We start from the raw sequence: 19,324 nt of genomic DNA, 5'->3' as shown, positions 1-19,324 counted from the left end.
AAACCACCTATTATCAGACCATGTTTTGACAAGCACTCAGACATCAATTAATAGGGTTAAATTACTGTCTACTCCTGGGGACTTTAGGCAGCTTATAAAAATCCAAATTCTTGATCCTGCCTTTTGTCACCGACAGGCAGTTAAGAGGCTTCCCCACCCCCCTCCCAGCCCTGACCCTGCCTTTTGCCATCAACAGGTAGGCTGCTTTCCTCCCAACAACTCTTGATTCTGATTGTGGAAGGAGACGTGTCCAAATTTACATGGATACCTGAAAGATCCTCCTCTGTTACAGCATCGTGTTGAAGGAGTAATACCTCATTAAAGTCCCGTGACAGATTTTAATAGATGGGGCCTGGAGTTGTAATATCCTTGATCTATGGCTATATGTCAGTTGTACTAAGTGCTTTGGAGCCCCTCTAGTACAAGAAAATGTAACATTTTTTTTCAAAATAAATAGTTATTAAAATAGATTCAAAGGTTCAAGAATAAAGAAAATCATGGAGTATCGAAACATGAAAATCAGTAGGAAACCATTTTGGCATCTAATGTTAAATTTGTTTACATTTAAAAATTAATTGTAGACATTAAAAATTAATTCAATAAAAAGAATATCATATCTAGGGGACTTTTAACAGAGGCACTATACTCAAAATACAACATGAGAAGTCATCCTGTGTTATAGGAGCATTTTTGGGACATAAGTTCTTTAAAAATTAATTTTATTTTGGGTTTCATTAATGAGACAATTCTTTTAAATTACCTTCCAGGGGGCAAAGTTGTAAAACTGTAATTGATCAGATCAGTTATAACAGTTTTTTCCTCTTTCCTTTTTTTATATATAAAATAAGTGAAACTGAAGTAATATACATGTGCATTAATTTCTTTTAATGAAGATAGAAGATTAAGAAGCAGGTTAAGATTTGGAGACAAAGGCTGTGCTGTAAACAGTCTTGCTATATTATTACAAAAATGGAAAGCCAGCAAAATGTCAGGTTGCATTCTTGAAACAATATCGAAACACAGGCAGTCTTTAGTGTCTTTAGCTCTATCTACTCTACATGCTATCTTATATTCCCCCTTTGTATTTAAACAAAGTCAAATTTTTCCCCCGTTCTCCAAGAATTTTGAACCATACTGTAACAATAAATTCCCATTATAACTTCAACGTAGTAATTCCATTTTTAAAGGCCATTACAAATATTACAGTTTTGATGTACATTATAACAGGATTGCTTAAGAACAAATTTAATAAGACAACCATAGAGAATTTTATTAAGAAGATGACATTTCAAAGAGAAACATCATGTCTCTGTCTCTCTCTCTCCTTAAAAGCTAACTATATTTTTCTGTCAAGACCCATCTATACTATATACCCGTGATGGTGAGTCTATGGCACACATGCCACAGGTGGCACAAAGAGCTATCTCTGCAGGCACATGAGCTATTGCCCTAGGTCAGCTCCACCACGCCTGTGCACACACCTCCCACTGGCCAGCTGATTTTTGGGTCTCTGCTGCACATGTTGGAGATACGTGTGCATGACCACACTGCCCCTCCCCTCCCAGGAATTTCCACACAGCCTGCTTTGGATGCCAGGTTAGTACAGGGCTCGTGTGGAGGCACTGGGAGGGTGAAAAATGGGCCTTCCGGAGGTCTGGAAACAGGCCTTTTCCAGCCTCCGCAGGGCCTCCAGAGCCTGTGGGAGGCTGTTTTCACCCTCCAGGAGGCTTGAGAAAAGCCTCTAGAACCTCGAAGGGCAAAAAACAGGCCTATCAAAAGTCTGGAAACAGGATCATGTCTAGCCTCCAGAGGCTTCAGGAAGGCATGTGAGACCCAAAACTACATGCGCATGCACAGGGGTCATATGGGAGGACCATGCGTGCATACACAGGGCAGGGTGTGCATGGGGGGAATTGCATATGGGTGTGGGCATGCACGCACATGCAATAGTATGCAGATACATGCTTTTGACACCCGAGGAAAAAAAATTAGCTATCACTGCTATATACTTTTACATGTTTGTATTTTAAATCTTAAAATATACTACTGTTCAGTGAAATAATTATTAAGGCAGTCTCTAAACAATACAAGCAATTCACACATAACAGGTGAAAAATGGGCTAAGTAGTCTTAATTTGCAGCATATATTCAGAATTCAGCCTTTATATATGAAAAACAAATTATACATTGGTAGTTTCAAATAACTTGTAAAGAATAGAAAAAAGAATTCAAGTAATCAGAACAGACAATGATTTATTATTAAAAGGAAATAGGGCAATAAATGTGGTGAGAAGGAGAAATGGTAGATTATATTAAAAGACAAGCAGTTGTCTTTAAGCTAAGTGTTTTTTGACCAAGGACAGAGAACACATATTCATCTGGATCTATGACTAAGCCATTTATTTATTGCAAGTTCAAGACTGATCTCCCTATTGCAGATGTATGGACATGTACCACAACTGATTGTCATCATAACTCAACCTTAAAGTCATGTCCGAATGGAAGTGTTCTAAATGCAAATTGTTTAAGATATATGCAATAAAGAAGTGAGTCTAAATTTAGTTCCTATATTTTTAACTAGAGAATTCTAGTCAATTTTTTGTCACACAACAAGCAAAAAGGTTAAACACATATTGATGCATGAATCTGGTATTTAGCAATAGTGATCAGAAATATTTAAGGTATTATAAAACTACTTAAGTTGAAATGCTGGTACAATTTTTCACCAAGAGTCACTGACACAAAACAGAAACATACTTGTTTTATGCATATTTTCCCCTCCTCTGAAGACTAGGTTGTATTTGAACTCTAAAGAGGACTTAAACTTAACTGTCCTGTCAAATGCAACATTAATCTAACAGCATCTTCATCTGAACTGAAAATTAGTCTCCAGATATCAGGCTGACTGCTAGGTTGGTTGTGACAAAAGGATGAAACAGATTCCAACTGGGTATTTTTTTCTCCTTGAGAAGCACCCAGTAAACTACTGGATGAACCAATCTTACTTGTTTTTGAAAATGCCAACTCGATTTTTCTTAGATTCTCTTTCTCTGGGACAATCACACATAAGAGTTCACTTAAAGAGTGCAGCTGAATTTTGGCACAGGGTGACTGATTGTCTGTGGAATGCAGTATTCTAGATATTGGGCAGAAGGCATTGTTTTCCTTTATAAGACCAATATGAGTATTAGTAAGAACCAGGGATCTTATATCACCTGCTAATTTCACTGTTGTATAGAGCACTATTTGAATGTCACCTAAAAAAGGTTTGTTGATGTCCATGTTTTCATGGAGTAAATAAAGCAGGTCAGCTAAGTCACTCTCAAAATTGCACAACAGGCACACACTATTTTCTAAAATTAAGTTGGTGACTGCTGAAGTCCAATCAACAGAAAGTTTTAACAGATCATCATTTAAGAGTGGGTGATTTAAGCAATCATGATCTAATGGAGATATTATAGTGCTAAGTATATCATGGCATATTTTTTGAGTAAAGTATTTGTTAAAGGTGAATAATTTCATTGCATTTTCTGCATGTGGGCCCAAAAGTGAAATGCTTTGTCCAGCATAACCAATATGGATTTCTTTTAAAGTATTGATTGAAAAAACATGAAAAATATCCAAAGAGTTCTGATTGCTTTCCAACTGATTGGTTGATGGAATAATGGCGTATAAAACAGAATCATATAAAAGCAAGCAAGCAGGCTCTGGTCCAGATTTTTTATAGTTGCCCACTGCAATCCAGTATATTCCTTTTAATTCATTTGTCTTGGCACAAACTTCTGGCAAGATAGAAGTCAAGTATTGTAGCAGTTCTTCCAAAGAATATTCTTGCAATTTCAGAAGATCTTCTGAAAAGTCCACAAATTTTTGCCTAAGCACCAGGCTACTAATCAATGTATCATTTCTGCAAAGGTTACTAGATTCTATGGCATGATTTACTGTACGCATATCAATTGAAATTTGTGATGATAAGTAATTTGTGGTACTTTCTTTTCCTAAAAGCCTTCCTGGGCCAAGGCTTGCACTATTGACCTTCAAACCTAAACTCAATTTTAGTTGTACATATTTAATAAGTGGAAAGTTTTTGATAAATGATGCCAGTTGTGTGCATTTCTCATTTTTGTGATAGACACTGACTAGATCTTTGATCCATTTAGAAAATGAACCATTTCTAAATTCTTGACAAACAATACCATGGTAAGAATTGCAGAATAGGTTAAATAGATGCCCTAGCCCATAATTCTGCTTTGATCCAATAAGTGATTCAGGTAGTTGTCTCTTGATTTCATTTGTTGCTTTTTCATCTAGCGTTTGGTCTGAAATCAGCTGATTTATTTGAGAAATTCTGTTACAATATTGGAGAGACCAAAAATGGGACGTGCTGGGCTGAACTACAGAAGAAGATATGGGCTCTGAAACTGGCATGTGGTGGTAACTAAATGAATCAAGCTCTGTTTCCATATTCTTATGCTCCCAAAGATTACTGAGAAGACTTTTGTTTCTAGGATGAAGAAATGTTGATTTTTTACCTAATAAATCAAATATTCCAGATCTGTCAGAAAGTGTTTTTGTGGGATTGTCAGAGCATCTTCTTTTGCTCTTAATGTCTTTGGGTTGATTCCAGCCACATTCATCAGAATACCTCCAGCTGTCATATTCTTGTTCTATCTCTTTCCTTTGATTTGTATTTTCTTGAGTCATGACAAGATTCTGAATAGTTCTTGAGAAAGGATTAAATGTTCCTATGACTTTGTCCTGTCTACTGATTCTTGATGCCCCCGTGTCTTCTCCAGCCTGATTATATTTGCTGTCATCATTACACAATGTCAGAAAGCCATGAAAGGACATCCAAGGCTCTCTTTTCTGTTCAAAATGTAAAAAAAAAGTGTTTTTGTATATTTAATAGGAAAGTTACTCAAATTTAAATTGTTAAAGGTGGATTTTGTCATTTTATGCAAAAATCAAATTATGTTGAGCAGGATCTGATTCAAAAAGCAAAGCCATGATTCTTCTTTTCCATCATCTTGCACTTAGAACAGTATCCTTTTCTTTTCTGTAGCATCATCCATACCCTTAAATCAGCATCTGACCCTATGAATCAGGACTGTATCTATAATTCCAAGTTTATAAAAGTAATTAGGAAGATATTTTGGTAAATATTTACTCCATTTTCATTTGGAATAGGGCACATGAAATCCATTGGCAAAAAACTGATTATGTTTTGTTGTAAGTAAGGATGACTTATAACCAGCATTGTGCGAATATACTTTTGCTTGTATCATGAGGCTTTTTCTTTGTCCTTTCCCATGCTGAGTTCCATTCCACTCTGGAGATTTTGAATTTTGATTTGGGAAATTACAAATATTCCCCCCTCTCTTTAATAAATGTGCTGCTAGCAGAAAAACATCTACAATATTGCACATGATATTTCTGCATTATGTTCTAAATCTGCTATCTTGCTGAACCTTCACTTGCCTTGCTTTCAGGTTCTAATCTCTAGATCAGAACAATGACCTCTCTCAATCCATGAGTATAATATTCTAACAATAAATTTCTTATCTGAAAACATTTGAAAGGGATACTGTTGCAGCATCAATGTTAGTAAATTATTACCACAATCACAACCACCCAAATCTTTACCATATTAGAAGATTTAATTTTAAGGCTTTTCCCACCGCCATTAATCTTGCTGGAATACAGAATTATAATTATGCTGTGAAATGTTAAGAAATTTAATTAGAGAGCATGCCATAATTTAATATTAGCACTTCTTCAAGCTGACAAGCTATAACTTACCTCATACTTCAACTTGCGTTGAACAGCACCATTATGAAACTTCTCGTTATTCTGAAAAGCAAAATTTCCAATTTTTAAAAAAGATGCACAAAGGAAGATAACAAGTAGCTTGGTTCACTTGTATATTAGCAATAAAAAGCAATTTTAACCATAAACCATAATAAAGTAGACTTAAAATATCTAGAATTAGACAGGAGAAAATGTACTAGCTAACTAGTAATTACAATTTCTAATATTTAATACTTTGAATTAGACTATGATCTGCCATATACAGATAGTACTTATGACTATTTCTTAAATAATCATTTGAAGTTAAGATGTTGGTGTAAAAAATAACTTAGGACTGATCCTTGCACTTGCAATCGTCGGAGCATCGCAATAGTCAAGGAATTCAAATTCAAGTGCTTGACAACCAACATGTATTTATGATACCTGCAATATCCTAAGGTCACATGATTGCAACCTTCCCATGGGAAGGTCAAAGTCAATGGGAAAACCAGATTTGCTTAACAACCAATTATTCATTTTAATGACTGTGTGATTAATTTAAATCACTCTGATTCAGTTATTGACTATAGCAAAAAAAAAACCCAGAAGATTGTAAAATGAAGCATGACTCATTTAGAGACATAGGTTCTGCTCCCAACTGTGGTTATAAGTAAAGGACTGTCAGCATTCACTTATTAAAATGTCTAGTAGGTCTCAAAAGTACAAAACAACATATAATCATTCCATTAGATCTATAAGTTAAATATATGACATATCCATTGGAAGATCCTTTATTGGCTTTAACGGGAAGATGGAAATTTATCCCAAGGAAATTACATATTTCAGTTTACTAGTCCTGATCTTCAACATGTGAAAAAGTAAACAGAAAAACCCTGTGTACCAAATGAGGTATGCAGGACTTCAAGTATACCACACATAGTCCTAAATCAGAAGCATGTGTAAATATATGCCTGCTTTACCACAATCCGATTTAGAGGAAGATACTTACCCATAAATCGCGACAATGATATGCTGGGGAAGGCATATTATTCAAACTAACAATTAATTAGTTAGTTAGTATATGTTGTGGGTGAATGAAATTGGAAAGATCCAGGAAAATGAATAATAACCTCCTAAATATCAAAACTGAATGCTGGTCATACATTCAGACTGGCAATAGGGTGGTAAATTCATCCCATTAGCTCTGGCCCCATCTTACAATCATTAGTAAATGAAGCCATTCAATTGGTACTGCACTCCCAAGCCACGAATGCTCCTATTTTCTCACTCATGCAATTTCTGGCCAGTGTTTTAGAAGTATATTTATTGCTACATATTGACATTTAGCTATATATTAGCTAATATTATTATTTATGATCAAGCTTTTCCTGGCTGATATTAGAAGAGAAGACCTATAGGTCAGTCATTCCTGGATACACCACTTCAATTACTACTGTATGTTCAGTACAAAACCAAAACGAAAGCTGTAAAGAGGCAATCTAGCAATTTCAAATTGTAAAATGCAAGACGCAATGTTTAGTTTTGCATCTCTTTCTCCTGCCAATGTACATAACGGTCTTGAAGCCTCACACTTTTGGGAGAATGTGAGGGTAACTATCATAGCATGTACTGTATACTGTACATATATATGTTTCTTAGATTTTCAGAGATCAGATAGCATAAGATAAAGTATATTAAAATAGATTTTCAACACCAAATTGAGAATAGGTAAATTCCGTTTTCAAACACACATACAAGACGTAGAGACACCACCCACATAATTTAATCTTCAATATACTAAGTAAAAATCAAGAAATGATCTTAATATTTCTAAATTACATGGATTTTGATAACATGAAGCATTACTCTTACTGTCATCATCAAGATTACATTATGTTTAACATCCACCGTGACAACATGTTTCATTTATGAGGAGTAATCTTGCTTTTTTACATTATGTTAGAAGACATCAATTCTCTGAAGAAAATGAAGGAAGTGATTTTAAACTTTATTACCTACAATTGCATTTTCTTACCCTCATGCTTTCTGTAGACTGTAAGTGACTGATATTGTTTTCTTCAGAGCTGTACTGAATATTTTGAAGGCGTCTTTGAACTTCTTCTTCAATAAAGGTATTTATTCTAGAAATGTTAAACATCACACATTAACAAGAAACAATTTATTAGGAAAGCACCTTTGGAATACTGCTATTCTGGTAATGTAGAGTACAGAACGAAATAATCATTACACTATTTATTTTCATAAACCAGATATTGATCTCAATGGCTTTTGGTGTTTAGGTATAGGACATGATGAGTGTAGTTTAATAACTAGCAGATTTATAGCATTCATATATTTCTACCTGCTTTCAATAGGGTATAAAACCCATGATGTCTCTAAAACTACAGCAAAAACAGCTTAAGCTGGTAAACAGCTTAAGTTCACAACAATTATTAAGGTATTCACAAAAATAAATAAATAAAGGGTAACAGTCAATTCTCCTAGTAGGTTAATGCATACAGTGAGAGCCGTCAATACCAATTCTCTATTAAAATTCAAAAGGGAATTTATTACTATATTGTTTTCAACAGCAACAAGACTTCAGGCAGCACAGATTCCCACTGTGATATTTACTCATTTATAATAAAAAGAGACAGCATTATCTTATACTTGATAGAGAGGAGGAAGGGATATATATACTACGCGTGGATCATTTTTATAAAAGAACCTCAAGAGATGGAAAGGTTTAGCTCTTTATTTATTAGGGTTATTTCATGTGCCCTTGATTACATGGCAGTAAACCGAATTTTCTCAAACTGTAAGTTATGACACGCTGGGGAGGCTGTATGTAACTTTGAAGTTGCAAATTTCTAGGTGACCAGAGGGTTGAAAAGTCGGTGGACCGAGAACAATATTATTTGCGGAGCTCTGGTTCTTGAGAAAGGAAGAAAGCAAGGTGAAAGAATGGCAACAGGAAAGGGAGATACATCTGGTTACATTTGTCCAGATTTTATTCAGAATAAAAAACGATGGAGTCAGAGTCCAAAACATTAAACCGAAGCGAATAATGCATGCAGGTAGGTTGTTTTTCCTGTTATATGAATGTTGCCAAGGGGAAAAATCAGTGCCTGTAGCATTAGGGGACTACAAGGTATGTATGGTGAGCAGGCAAGCACATTTTCTAAGTACAGTGGTACCTCTATTTACAAATGCCTCTACTGAAGAACTTTTCGAGATACGAACCCGGTGTTTAAGATTTTTTTGCCTCTTCTCATGAACCATTTTCCATTTATGAACTCGAGCCGCCGCCACTGGAAAGCCCAGGGAGGGAAGGCTCAGGGGAATCCCAGCAGCGCAAGGACAGGCGCTTCGGCTGGCAACGGAAGTCCAGAGGCGGGGATACCCAGTGGCGCAAGGTAAAAGGGGTGACTTTTAGGATGGGTTTACACACATTATTTGCTTTTACATTGATTCCTAAGGGGAAAATTGCTTCTTCTTATGAAATTTTCTACTTATGAACCTGGTCACGGAATGAATTAAGTTTGTAAGTATAGGTATCACTCTATTGGGTGGAGAAAAGATGATCAGTTATAGTTATAGTTTATTAAATTTGTATGCCGCCCCTCTCCGAATACTCAAGGCACAATTTCAAATGTTTCAGCTCAAATCCAGTTCAAAATTTTTTGGGAGGAAACATCTCAAATTTTCAAAGCCAATCAGCCATGTGTTTATAACATTATTATGTTTATAACCATTCTAGGAATAATATTTTAATAATCTAAACGTATTTTAGAATTAAACATAGTTTCAAATCTGTTTAAAGTAGAAAACTGGATATTCTTACCTGTCATCAACCAATGGTATAAAAGATTTAGATTTTGAAATATTTGAAAGAGAACTACTACGAGTCAGTCTCTCTTCTACAGCTCCAGGATATCCCTTTTCAACTCTATCACCTTCATATATCTTCTGTTTTAACTGCTGTATTTGCAAGTCCAAACTGTTAAGAAAATTCAACACATATTTTTAAGTTTCGTCAACACAGCGGAATTTCTCAAACTTACATGCGAAATTAGGGGGTTATATAACAGTCCTTACCACAAATAAGATGAGTTGGGTAGGGAATGTGCCACCACACAAAAATAAATTGCTTGTAAAATGTTTATACTGTCTTAAACAGATTATTTTTCTTTTGCATTACTTTTAGTGTAGTGTTTCAAAACACGTTTAAGTATAAATTGACAGAAACAAAACTGGAAACAATACAAATAGATTAGATTACCAGATGAGGACATTTCTTCAATACATAAACATATTATTAGAGTTATTTAAACTGCTTAAATATCAAATAATTATTTGTCAACAGGAAACTACATTTGGATGTGAATACTGTATTACTCTAACGATTAGTAGCTACTTTCAAAGGAAATAGCTCGTTAAACGCAGATCATTAGTAACATCCGTCAAATTTGCTTTATTTTAGAACTTAAATCATGATTTTAATTATTTTACAGGAACTGGCAAAAGTCAAATTACTGTATTTAAATTATAGCAGATGTAATTTAAAATGTTTGAAGTATTTCAATTACTAAGGAATGTAGATTTTTTAAGTATATCTGAAAGTCTATTGTCAATTGATACCTCATTGAAATCTACCATAAAATTGTATTTTGTATTGTTAAATTTAAAGAAAAAGATTATTTGTTTTGGAGGAGTAACTTTCAGGATTTTCAATGGTTTTTTTTTCAAATATATACTAGCTCATATTTGCAATAGTGTAAAATGAAATAACTTGCACATCTTTCTGCATATGACACACACGCAATCATTTAAAATCTGCATTAAAATATAGTAGGGAATTTTTATTAATACAAACGTTTTTTGAATTTGGCTTTTCCAGTTCCATCAAGCTACTAAGGATATTTGCAAGAATGTGTTTTCTACAGAAATGATTATATTCATTATTCAGGTATGAATATTCAACCTCAAAGATAAAAACGGGATCACTCATTCTTTTCTGTAGAATAGCCACATTTACATAAATCATTTTCTGCCTAAGCCCATATTTCTTCAAAGTAGTCAAAATATGAATAGATTTTGTTCTATAATATTTTGGGGCTTTAGATATTTCCCCAAAAGGATGAAAAAAAACCTCTTCAAAAGAACTTAATGATTTTGTGAACAAAGGAGAAGCCAAGGTACTGAATTAAAAATGTTTGAGGGCAAAACTTTACACAATATTGGAAATATTATTATATTTAACACATTTGATTTTAAAATATAAATGGGATGAGGGGATTTTCTTCCTCCGATGCAGTTACATAGGAAGCAATACTGCATTGCCTTCTTGACCCAACAACCTCTGGAGAAGTAGGACAATTATAATAAAATCAGGATAATTCCATTTATATTGCAGCACTAAAACTATTTTCAATGTTCAAATACAGTAGTACCTCGTGATATGAACCCCTCGTCTTACGAACTTTTCGAGATACGAACCCGGGGTTCGGGATTTTTGTGCCTTTTCTTACGAACTTTTTTCGCCTTACGAACCCACCGCCGCGAACGCCAAACCCGAAAGTTCAGCAAAAGTTCGCATTCGGCACTCAGGTTTGTCCGAGAAGTGCCGCCGCCCAGCTGTCACCATTTGAAACAGCCGGGGGGCTTCTCGGCGTTCTCCTGAATGCTGAACCCGGAAGTTTGGCAAAAGTTCGGGTTCGGCGTTTGGGTGGCCGCCGAGAAGCGCCGCCGCCTAGCTGTCACCTTTGCAGAAGAGCTGCGGAGCTGTCGGTCAGTCGGGAGGCTCAAACGGAGGTGGGGAATCCAAATAGGGAATTCCAGGGGCGGAGCTTTGAAATCATGGAGACGTCCTTCCTGGCCGGCCGAAACCTGGACTCCAGGAAGGACATCTTCGTGACATCAAAGCTCTGCCAATGGAATTCCCTATTGGGATTCCCCACCTCCGTTTGAGCCTCCCGACCAGGCGACAGCTCCATGGCTCTTCTGCAAAGGTGACAGCCGGGCGCCGGCGCTTCTCAGCGGCCTCCCGAACCCGAACGCCGAACCTGAACTTTTGCGGAACTTCTGGGTTTGGCGTTCAGGAGAATGCCGAGAAGCCCCCCGGCTGTTTTGGAAGGTGACAGCTGGGCGGCGGTGCCCAGCGGAGCGCCATTTTTGCATATATTTTTTCCTTGCATGCATTAAGCCGTTTTACATTGTTTCCTATGGGAAACATTGTTTCGTCTTATGAACTTTTCACTTTACGAACCTCCTCCCAGAACCAATTAAGTTCGTAAGACGAGGTATCACTGTATAAGGAATGTGAATATGTGCTTGTATGTAATACATTTAGGGCAAAATTGATCTTCCTTACTTTTCTCGGTCTTGTTCCAGGGCTTTTTGCTGGGCCTCCACTGTTGCTTGCAAGCCTGTCTGTTCACTACAACTGTTGTTCAAAGTTGCGAGTTTCTGCTTTTGCTCCTCAATTTCTAGGGTAGAATGACGCTGTAAAGCAGAGTGCCGCCTTTCTAACTTAGCAACTGCTTGTTCCAGTGCCTCCCGCTGCTGTTTTTGCCTTGATTCGAGAATTTCTTTCTCTTTTTTCCAAACCTTTTCTTCTTGACGAGCTACGTTGGCCGTGAATTCAAATGTTTCTTGAAGCTGCTGCAGCTCACTGGCACTAGCTCTGTATTGGGCAAGCTGTTCTTCTTTTTCTTCCATTTCTTTTTCAACTTCATAAAGTGTATTGTCCAAGCTTTGCAAGCCTCTGTCTAAAACTTCAGAAGCTCTTTGTTTTTCTTCCAGCAAAGCTGGTAAATGATTATTAATGTGATACAGAAGTTGTCGTTCCTTATGGCGCAACCTACATTCACATGATCTTATTTTGTTATATTCTTCCACAGCTAATACAGTGTTGGGTGTGTTTTTGTCAAAATTTAAATGCTCTGGGTGTACCTGTTTTAAATGATCCAGATTTTCTTGTTCCTCGATCATCTCTTTTTCTAGATGATTTCTTTCTTGAACAAAGTCTCTCTCTAAACTAGTCAATTGTTCTAGCTGTTTTCTCTTAAAATCCATGAAATTACATTGTACCTTTTCTAATTCTTCACAATCCTCCTCTGCTTCAGATCTAGCTTCTTTGACTCGCAAGAGGGATTCTCTGATGTTTTCCAGGTCCTTTTTCTCTTCCTCAACTCGTTGCAGATCCCCTCTTTTTAGCAGCTGTATCATGATTTGTTTGTTTCTAAGCTGCTCTTCTAGATTTGCCACCAACAATGTTTGTTCTCTTTCCTGGGCTTCCAATCTCTTTTTCTCCACTTCTAATTTTAAATATTGTTCTTCTTTTTCCTTTTTAAGCTTTTCCAGTTCGTGAAAAATCTGCATTTTCTCCACTTTTTCATTTTGATTAAGCTCTTGTAATCGCTGAAGTTCTTCTTTAACGCTATCAAAAAATTCTTCTTCTTGTTTCTTTTTCTGAAGCTCTATTTCTTGCTGTTCCCGTAATCTCTCCTCTTCAAATTTTTCCTTTTCTGCCAATAAATCTTTCATCCTGTTTTCTATGTGAAAGCTTCTCTTCTTAAGATTCTCCTCTTGTTTTCGGATTTCAAGCTGAACTATTTCAGTTTCTTTACGTTGTGATTCTACTTCTTGTTGCATTCTTTCTAGTTCAGCCTTGTTAGTTTTTTGCTTCTCCTCCATTTCTTCTATGAGTTTCCTAAAATGTTTTAATGAAACAGATTTTATTTATCTAAAGATATACCTAAAAATATAACATCGGCATATTTGAAGAATTACAATGATGATGATTAAAACAACTAAACATTTCATCTTTGATTCTAGATAAGGTGGCACTTAATGGACTGAACTAGTACAGAATTGGGGGAATCACTTGGACTCATGGCTCCTGCTTGAGGAGCAGGTAGTAGCTGAGAATAAGGGGGGGGGGGGGTTGCAGATTCATACAGTGCACCAACTGTCACCTTTCTTGGACTGGGAGGTCTTGCTCATAATCATTCATACCTTCGTCACCTCCCATTTGGATTTCTGCGGTGCATTTGGGGTTGCCCTTGAAGAACATTTGGGAACTGTAGCTAGTCTAAAATGAAGCAGCATGTATAATGATGGGTGCTCTTAGGTTTATCCATGTGACATCTATGTGGTGAGTCCTGCACCAGCTTCTAGTTTGCATCTGGGATGCAATTCAAGACGCTGGTCATCATCTTTAAAGCCCTCTATGCTACAGGGCTATGTTATCTGCAGAACAGTCTTTTCCCAGGGATATCTACCTGTCCTGCCAGGTCAGATAGGATAGGCACTTCTTAATAGGGAGACATCTTATGGCAGGTAGGAAGCGCACCTTTCTCATGCGCTCTACATTCGTCCCCCTGATGTTTGGCAGGTCTTTACCAACCTAGCCTTCCATAAAGTTTTGAAAAGCTGGGATGAGATGACTTCATATTGGAAGCTTGACTTGGTTTTTGTTTTTAATGTGATTAATTTTTAGCTTTAATATAGTTTTAATTTTTGATTGAGAGCCACCCAGAATTGTTATAAGATGGATGGCTATATAAATGTTTAAAATAAATAAGATGTTATATACTGTATATATATATATATATCAGCAGAAGCATTCCAATGTAGAATTTAATTCAGAATGCTTTTAATATTCTCCATACTGCCTTCTCTTTCCATGATTCTTATCTAAATAAAGTCTCCCTCAAATAGCATTCATGTTCTGGTGAGTTTACGAATATTGTTGGGATGTTTTGTTTTGTAATAAAATTACAGTGATTTGCCAATGGGTTCGTCCACAAGGGTTTTTTTTGTTGTGTTGTTGTGTGCACCAAATTTTCGGACTACATACCTTGACTTAAAAAAAAAAATCCCTGAGAAAAAAAAGTATGGAAAATTTGTGGGAGACTTTTGCATGATCAGTGACATTTGAAAGAGAGATGAACATCTTCAAAATTAAAGTGTACAATGTATGCATGTGTTTGCATGTGGGTTTAGATCACACCTTCATGGCTGCCACTGCAGATTTTGATCCCATTCCATGACTCAATAAATCATAAGCTCATGTGTTTTTAAATAAATATCAAATATATTAATATATATGGGATACAAAATTATAGCAATGAAAGTTACGTATCCCTGAAGCAATATTTTCTGTAGATTTAGCCTCTATCATGTAATTATGTTCTCATAATTGATTTTCTACTGCGATCATAGAAGTAACATTGTCCTAATGGAATTATGTTTTATCTGTTCTTCATAAAAGATAGTTAAAATTTTCTTGTGCTCAAAGAGCAAAATATCAAATGTATTACAACTCAATTAAATTAAAATTAAATGGTGGAAGTAAGTCCAGAGAAGTAATAGAATTACAGAGTGCAAAAATCAGGCAATGATAATATTAAGTCAGTGTTCTCATGGCAATTATAATCAAACAAAATTTAGCAACCCTTCTGAATATTTCTATAAACTGTCTATTACCAAAATTAGAATAATGTACTTATTGAACCAAACATAACATGGGTTAAAGGGTGCACAAATAAATCAAAAGTTTATGTTTGAAAAAAGGGCGGTCCAATAATATATGCAAAATGGTCCAAATTGTTCCATCTAGACAAGCGTCCAGGTTACCTTGTATATTAGACTTCATCTCTAAATCACTGATACAACATTAAGTTGCTATAGAAATTTGTTCCTATTACAAAGCTCAAATAAAATCAAATTGAATTAAAACACAAATGCCATTAGATCTCTCTAAAAGAAAATTGTTAATATTATATAGTGAAATCTGCTTATTTTCAATCTCTAAGCTTTATAATTAAAACATTCTAGCAAAATCAAAAACTCTCTTATCACTTTACAAAGAAATATTAATATAAGTTACCTTTTACTTTCTAATTTTTCTAGTTCTTCTCTTTGTTGTCTCTCAAATTCTAATCTGTTTTTTCAAAATGGAAAAAGCTACATTAATTTTATGTAAGAGAATTTAGATTCACTGAATGATTAGAACTGCATGTCTATAATTTAATATATTCAACAAAATGAGTTTTATGTATAATCTAATTTGTTAGAGAAACATTAAACATGAAAAAAGAATGATGAGCATTGGTTCTAGATGTTAGATCCATGCAAGTAAAACACTCAATATAAAGAATGTAATTTTTTTCTACCTTAAAAAGACTGGTCCTTTTATAGGGAAAAGGCTGCCAGAAGATGTGGAGAGAAATAAAGTACAGTAATCAATTAAGCAAAAAGAAAAACAGCAGTTATACTTATAGAACAGAAATGTTTCATGGATAGATAAAAATAAAATAAAAAGGGCATTATTAATAAAATACCAGCTATTGTATTTGGAAACCCATTGCAAAGGGTTCAGATTTCCCAACTTTCAGGGGCAATTTTCCAGGGAAAATTGCAAATAGCAAACGGATTAAGATACAATTTATATATTATTGGAAATTTAATGCAAAGAGGATGGATTTTCTCTGTAAATCGGGAACAGATACATGCAACTAATACTTCTTCTACTTTCAGTGTACAGTGATCCCTCTATTATCGCGAGGGTTCCGTTCCAAGACCCCTCGCGATAATCGATTTTTCGCGATGTAGGGTTGCGGAAGTAAAAACACCATCTGTGCATGCGCGCCCTTTTTTCTATGGCCGTGCATGCGTAGATGGTGGAGTTTGCGTTCCCCGCCGCCCACGCAAAGGGGAAACCCCGATTCGGTTCCTCGCTGCTGCTGCGCTACCGAGCAGATCAGCTGCTGGGCAGCCAAAGGAACCTTCCCTGGGTCTTCCCCCTCTTGCTGGCGGGCGGGCGAGCGGCGGGCATCAGCGAGGAGCCGGGGTTTCCCCTTTGCGTGGGCGGCTGGGAAGACCCAGGTTGGGGGTTTGGGGGGGTGCTGGGAAGCCCCCCAGGCCGGCTGCGACCTTTTAAAACAGCCGTGCCGCTTCCCAGCTGAGTCCTGAAGCCAAACGCGGAAGTTCGCCTTTGGCGTTTGGCTTCAGGACTCAGCTGGGAAGCGGCGCGGCTGTTTTAAAAGGTCGCAGCCGGCCTGGGGGGCTTCCCAGCACCCCCCCGAACCCGGGTTGGGGGTTCGGGGGGGTGCTGGGAAGCCCCCCAGGCCGGCTGCGACCTTTTAAAACAGCCGCGCCGCTTCTCAGCTAACTCCCGAAGCCAAGCCCGGAAGTGGTTTTTTTTTTAATTAATATTTTTTTTAAAATCGCGATATAGCGTTTCTCGAAGATCGAGATCGCGAAACTCGAGGGATCACTGTAATTGTATTATACATGATCACTTTTTAAAATCTCAACTCAGTTGGAACTTAGAATTGTGAATCAAAGATGAAGAAAAATTTTAGACACACATAAAAAGATGGGAAAATAATTTATATTTAAAAACTATCTTTATAAATACGCAATCATTTTATTATACTTTAGATTATATTATTCATATCATAATTCACTTGTTGAATATTTAAAGTCAAAATATACTTCATTCAGAAATGTATAATTGCTAGCTGAATATTTTAAAATATGCTTAATTTTTACTTCTAATATCCTCAAGCTCCTGAGAGTCTTCCTTTTTTAATGTGTTCAGTCTTGAGGTGCCTACAGAGTATATCCAGAGAGAAAGATATCATCTATGGCCGATGTTCCTTGGAGGAACAAAATACCAAAGAAGTGAATATATTCCCGAAAAGAGACATCTGTGTCCTTCACTTTCCAGTCAGGTATGTGCCAATAAAGAATGGAGATTGAACTATCACCATAGGAGGGTTGGTGTCCAATACTTCCATTGATGATCTAGTTAGCTTCATATGTTCTTCAATATCAGCAAATAAGAGTATTTGAAAAGATTGCTTTCCAGGAACAGAGAGCTAGGAGAAACATGACCTCACAGAGGAACTGGATGTGTTGATGCACAGTTTGATGTATATTAAGACTGTCCAATGGTCACTACAAAATGTAATATCTCTGTGAGGTATGGAGCTATGTGCAATTATTGCCCTTGCCTATTTATTTCAACTTAAACCATAAAATATGTTAATCGTCAGAGTCACCTAACTAGTGATCCTGGTTCCTGTAGTCTGCAATTTTCCTCTGGAAATCCGTTCCTACTCCCATACCAATCAAAGGGTGTTCATCCCAAATTGTATAGCTAAAAGTCTTTTCAGCGACCCTGATGACACAGATAAACCTCCAAGTTAAAGGGAGATTACTGGGACTGCCAAGTGAGAAGGTTTTGGAAAAAGAGATGGTTAAAATCTTATGGGATCTTAAGATCCAAACAGACATGTGTCTTGTTCACCGTCTGCTGGATATAACATTTGTCAAAAAGAAAGATTGCTTCATTGATATTGCTGTACTGGGTGATGTTAGGATTGAGGAAAAACAAGTGGAAAAAGTTAAAAAGTTAAAAAATTTATGGAAAAAGAAATCCATTGTTATACCAATTGTGATTAGAACCCTTGAAACAATACCTAGAGCAGTGTTTTTCAACCAGTGTGCCGCGGCACACTAGTGTGCCGTGGAACATGGTCAGATGTGCCGCGAGAGGGGAGAGAGAGAGAGAGAGAAAGCAAGAGAGAGACACTGAGGGAGAGAGAGCAAGAGAGAGAGAGAAAGAGAGAGAAAGAGAGAGAGAAAGAAAGAGAGAGAGGGAGAGAGAAAGAAAACAAGAGAGAGAAAGAAAGCAGAGAGAAAGAGAGTGAGTGAGAGAGAGAGAGAAAGCAAGAGAGAGAGAAGGAAAGGAAGGGAGAGAGAGAGAGAGAGAAATGAGAGAAAAAAGGGGAGGAAAAAAATGAGAAAATGACTGAGGCAGAGAATGAAAGGAAAGAGAGAGAAACAAAAGAGAGGAAGTGACTCTTGATTTAAAGCATATGATAAAAAGCACCCAAAGAATAAGAGAGGAAAACCCCCAGCCCTCACCTGTTTTTGGAAATGGTTCAAGAGTGTGTATACACACACACACACACACACAAGGGGGAGATAATATGTATAATATGTATTGTCTTAGAGTGTCATTTTGGTTGGTGGAGTGCCCCAGGATTTGTAAATGTAAAAAATGTGCCGCAGCTCAAAAAAGGTTGAAAATCACTGACCTAGAGGATTTCCTCCACAACCGGAATTACAAAATTGATCCAACCTGAACATCCTAATTTCGCCAAAAAAAAGAAAAATGAAAATCCCAAACAAAAAAACACCACCCAAACCTCATCCTACTTAGAATTGCTTATATTCTTAGATGCTACCTTAATAAATGTTAAGTTCTTGATGAAAGATTATTAAGTTTCCACCAGTCTTTGAGTATAAATCTAACTGTAAGTTACCACACATAACAAAAAAACAACAACACAGGACTTTATCTTCTACACTATGGAATAGAAACAGCAACATTAATTTTCAGGATGAAAGTTGTGGAACAATGGAACAAGATTCTGAATAAATGTCTAATAAGTCTCATTTGCTGAATCTGAAATACTTTCTATCAGCCGATTCTTCCGGTCATGACACTCACAGGGCA

At 36.5% G+C, this 19,324-nt stretch overlaps 1 protein-coding gene across 9 annotated transcripts in view; it reads right to left on the bottom strand.

Annotated features, from left to right (window-relative positions):
- Nucleotides 1–19,324, bottom strand: part of KIF16B (kinesin family member 16B) — a 176,778-nt gene that overhangs the window by 71,051 nt on the left and 86,403 nt on the right. For 2 of the 9 annotated variants that reach the window (XM_070732593.1, XM_070732595.1), the window contains 7 exons: nt 15,969–16,001; nt 15,683–15,736; nt 12,161–13,501; nt 9,632–9,787; nt 7,823–7,928; nt 5,800–5,850; nt 865–4,866 (listed from right to left, as the gene is read on the bottom strand). In XM_070732593.1, coding sequence (XP_070588694.1) covers nt 2,809–4,866; nt 5,800–5,850; nt 7,823–7,928; nt 9,632–9,787; nt 12,161–13,501; nt 15,683–15,736; nt 15,969–16,001 — 3,799 coding nt within the window. In that variant the 3' untranslated portion in view covers nt 865–2,808. Of the gene's footprint in view, nt 1–864; nt 4,867–5,799; nt 5,851–7,822; nt 7,929–9,631; nt 9,788–12,160; nt 13,502–15,682; nt 15,737–15,968; nt 16,002–19,324 lie in introns of those variants that run through there. The other 7 variants (XM_070732597.1, XM_070732600.1, XM_070732596.1 and 4 more) reach the window with 4 other exon arrangements.

This window comes from Erythrolamprus reginae, chromosome 1 (genome assembly GCF_031021105.1).
Source record: "Erythrolamprus reginae isolate rEryReg1 chromosome 1, rEryReg1.hap1, whole genome shotgun sequence".
NCBI classification, from domain to species: Eukaryota; Metazoa; Chordata; class Lepidosauria; order Squamata; family Dipsadidae; genus Erythrolamprus; species Erythrolamprus reginae.
Note: the sequence above shows the minus strand (reverse complement) of the source record. Positions and strands in the feature narration are given on the sequence as shown.